The following is a 3,308-nucleotide window of genomic DNA, read 5'->3' on the forward strand; positions in this document are numbered from 1 at the left end:
CCCAAATATGTTTGCAAGGCCTACTGTGGTGACATTAGTAAGAAATAAACCTATTTATTTTATATTCAGTGCTGGCAAAATAGTGGCAGCTTTTATTTGCAGGGTCTACAGCAGATAATATGGCAAGAACAACAAAAAAATACAAAAAAAAAACACCTTTAATGTGCAATTGTGGCAAACAGAATCAGCAATATCCTTACATAGAAAAATAGAGCTTTTTCCACAGTAAAATAGCAATAGTTTCCCTGCTTGTATGTGATTGTTAAGAAGGGGAATGTGTTTTCTGCTGTTTGCTACAGTCACAGGCAACAAGGCTGCTGCTGCTGCTGCTGCTATAGAGCTGAGTTACTGAAAGGTGGGCTACACTCTCAGGCACACACGCCAGTAGAAGCAGAGGGGTTGTGACGTCAGAGGTTGAATGACCAATCCGGAGGCGCTGCCCTTTGGAGACAAACCATTCGACTTGTGGCGTCTGCATCAAGTCTAAAAGCAGAAGCTCAACTTTAACAGAATCCACCTTAAATCTCTGCATTAACTGCAGAAGCCAAAAAAACAAGTAAGAATTAGGAAAGCAGAGGGGGAATAAAAAAATAGAAAGAAAACAAAGCAGCATTTCCCCCCAGTTCAGCAAGGCCCTCTCACTCTCAGCTAGGAAAGGGGGAATTACCTTAAGTATAGGGTAGGTGGCCTCAGAGGGGTGGGGAGGGGGGTGATTGCTCTCAATCACAAAGTTTGATGATGACCATGACTACGATGGCTGACGGCTTGGAAGCTCAGGACTCCTCCAAGTCTGCCTTTATGGAGTTTGGTCAGCAGTCCCACTCCCAGCAGAGCTCCCCGGCCATGGCAGCCAGTCACTACCCTCTGCACTGCCTGCACTCCGGCTCCCACCACCACCACCACCATCACCACCAGCACGACAGCTCGTCCTACACCGGCAGCAACTCGTACAACCGCTCCCTGGCCGCCTACCCCTACGTGAGCCACTCTCAGCACAGCCCCTACCTCCAGTCGTACAACAGCAGTAGCAGCAGCAGCACCACCGCCACCACACAGCCCCGAGCCGAGGACCCAGGTGAGTGAGGCCGCCTGCCCCGCAGTCCTAGCTGCTCTCTGCAGCTCTTCACTAGGCACTGCAGGTGCATTATCCTCACACAACAACCATCAGTACTGCTGCACTTGTATTTATTTTGTAATCTTTCCTACTTACGATTAATAGCAACACACACATATGTATATATACATACATACACTATATATATACACACACATATGTATATATACATACATACACTATATATACACACACACATATGTATATATACATACATACACTATATATATATATATACACACACACATATGTATATATACATACATACACTATATATATATATACACACACACATATGTATATATACATACATACACTATATATACATATACACATATGTATATATACATACATACACTATATATATATATATACACACACACATATGTATATATACATACATACACTATATATATATATACACACACATATGTATATATACATACATACACTATATATATATATATATACACACACACATATGTATATATACATACATACACTATATATACATATACACATATGTATATATACATACATACACTATATATATATATACACACACACATATGTATATATACATACATACACTATATATATATATACACACACATATGTATATATACATACATACACTATATATACACACACAGACATAAACATGCAAGATTAAAACACATTCATGTTTCTTGTTTATTATTTTCCAGTAATTACTGTATTGTTAAAAATGTAAAGAGAGAATCAGTAATTTTTATTTATACTATATACATAATTTTATATATATATATATGAAACAAAAGGCACCGTATTGCCTTTATTATCAGAACAATGTGTTAAGTGGTTTTACCTGCTTATTCATTAAGTCAAATTGCTTGAGGCACTTGAATGAATATAATTTGTATGTTACAATTTTCTTTTCTATATAAATCAGCACAATAATTCCAACTATAATATGTTTCTCTTTAATATATTTACTAATATATACAATTCACCACTGTCGCTTTCAATAGTTATTTTTTTTTTAAATTTGAAATAGCTACATTGCTTGTTTTAATATTCATTTATAGACATGTATATTTATTGTATTGGTAGGTAATGCTGGATATAGTTTGTGCTAGAATTTTAAACACATCCTTTAAAAAACACACGATGGCTCCACAATCAGTTATCCCAGTGTATTTTATTATGTTATAATTATTTGTTAGTATATATTATGTGTATTTAATAAGAGTGGCTATTATAATTATCTATCTATCTATCTATCTATCTATCTATCTATCTATCTATCTATCTATCTGTATATATATATATATATATATATATATATATATATATATATATATATACACATACATACATACATATATACACACACACACCTACAGACATACACAACTATAATTCTTATGTATTTTTAAGATAAAACGATATGTTTGATACTAGAGTTTTCCTTATTTATATCACACACATTCCCCTGAGCAGTTGTCTTTGTTTAACTGAGTGATTTTTTTTTTGTCAGTATTGAAGCTGGGGTAAATGCTGATATATGTACTTTCCCCATGCCAGGCTAATGTATTATTAATTTCATGTTGGATATTTGTTATGAAAGCTATTAATTGCTCCTCATGTGACTCTAATCAAATTTTCAGGACTACAATTGTTGAATTATGCATTTAGGAATATTAAACTCCCTTTAATATAGATTTTACACAAGTCAATCAAAACGTCATCATACTTTTTCTGCTACATTAATATTTGTATTGTTAGATTTTTCAGGACATACTAATATTACTTATACTAATATTACTATTTTATTTTTATTTTATTTTTTATAGATGTGAACTATCATTTTAATAAAGTGTACGTGTTGTGGCCTAGCTAAATTAAGTGTAGTCTATTTTACTATATATTTAATATATAAAAAAAATTATATTGTAGATACATATTGATAATTCATATTATCTATTTTAAAGTGAATCTTTTTTTGTATTTACGTTTATAACATGAATACAAAAATGCCTTTTATTACAACCCAAGCATTTTCTTTTCTATGTGACAGATGATGTGATTGTGTGACTTTTAGGGACATGAGCTCAAATTCAGCGATTGTTCACTCACTGGGCAGCAAATTGGTGACATAAAGTTAATTAACCGTGTAAACATCTCGTTGGCTGAGCAGATCTAAAGCCTTTCA

General features: G+C 33.6%; 1 protein-coding gene across 1 annotated transcript in view; it reads left to right on the top strand.

Annotated features, from left to right (window-relative positions):
• The first annotated feature begins 618 nt into the window (after positions 1 to 618).
• DLX6 (distal-less homeobox 6) overlaps positions 619 to 3,308 on the top strand; it is a 5,651-nt gene continuing 2,961 nt past the window's right edge. The window contains exon 1 of the mRNA XM_053712978.1: positions 619 to 1,075. Coding sequence (XP_053568953.1) covers positions 736 to 1,075 — 340 coding nt within the window. The 5' untranslated portion in view covers positions 619 to 735. The remainder of the gene's footprint in view (positions 1,076 to 3,308) is intronic.

Source organism: Bombina bombina, chromosome 5 (assembly GCF_027579735.1).
Source record: "Bombina bombina isolate aBomBom1 chromosome 5, aBomBom1.pri, whole genome shotgun sequence".
NCBI lineage: Eukaryota > Metazoa > Chordata > Amphibia > Anura > Bombinatoridae > Bombina > Bombina bombina.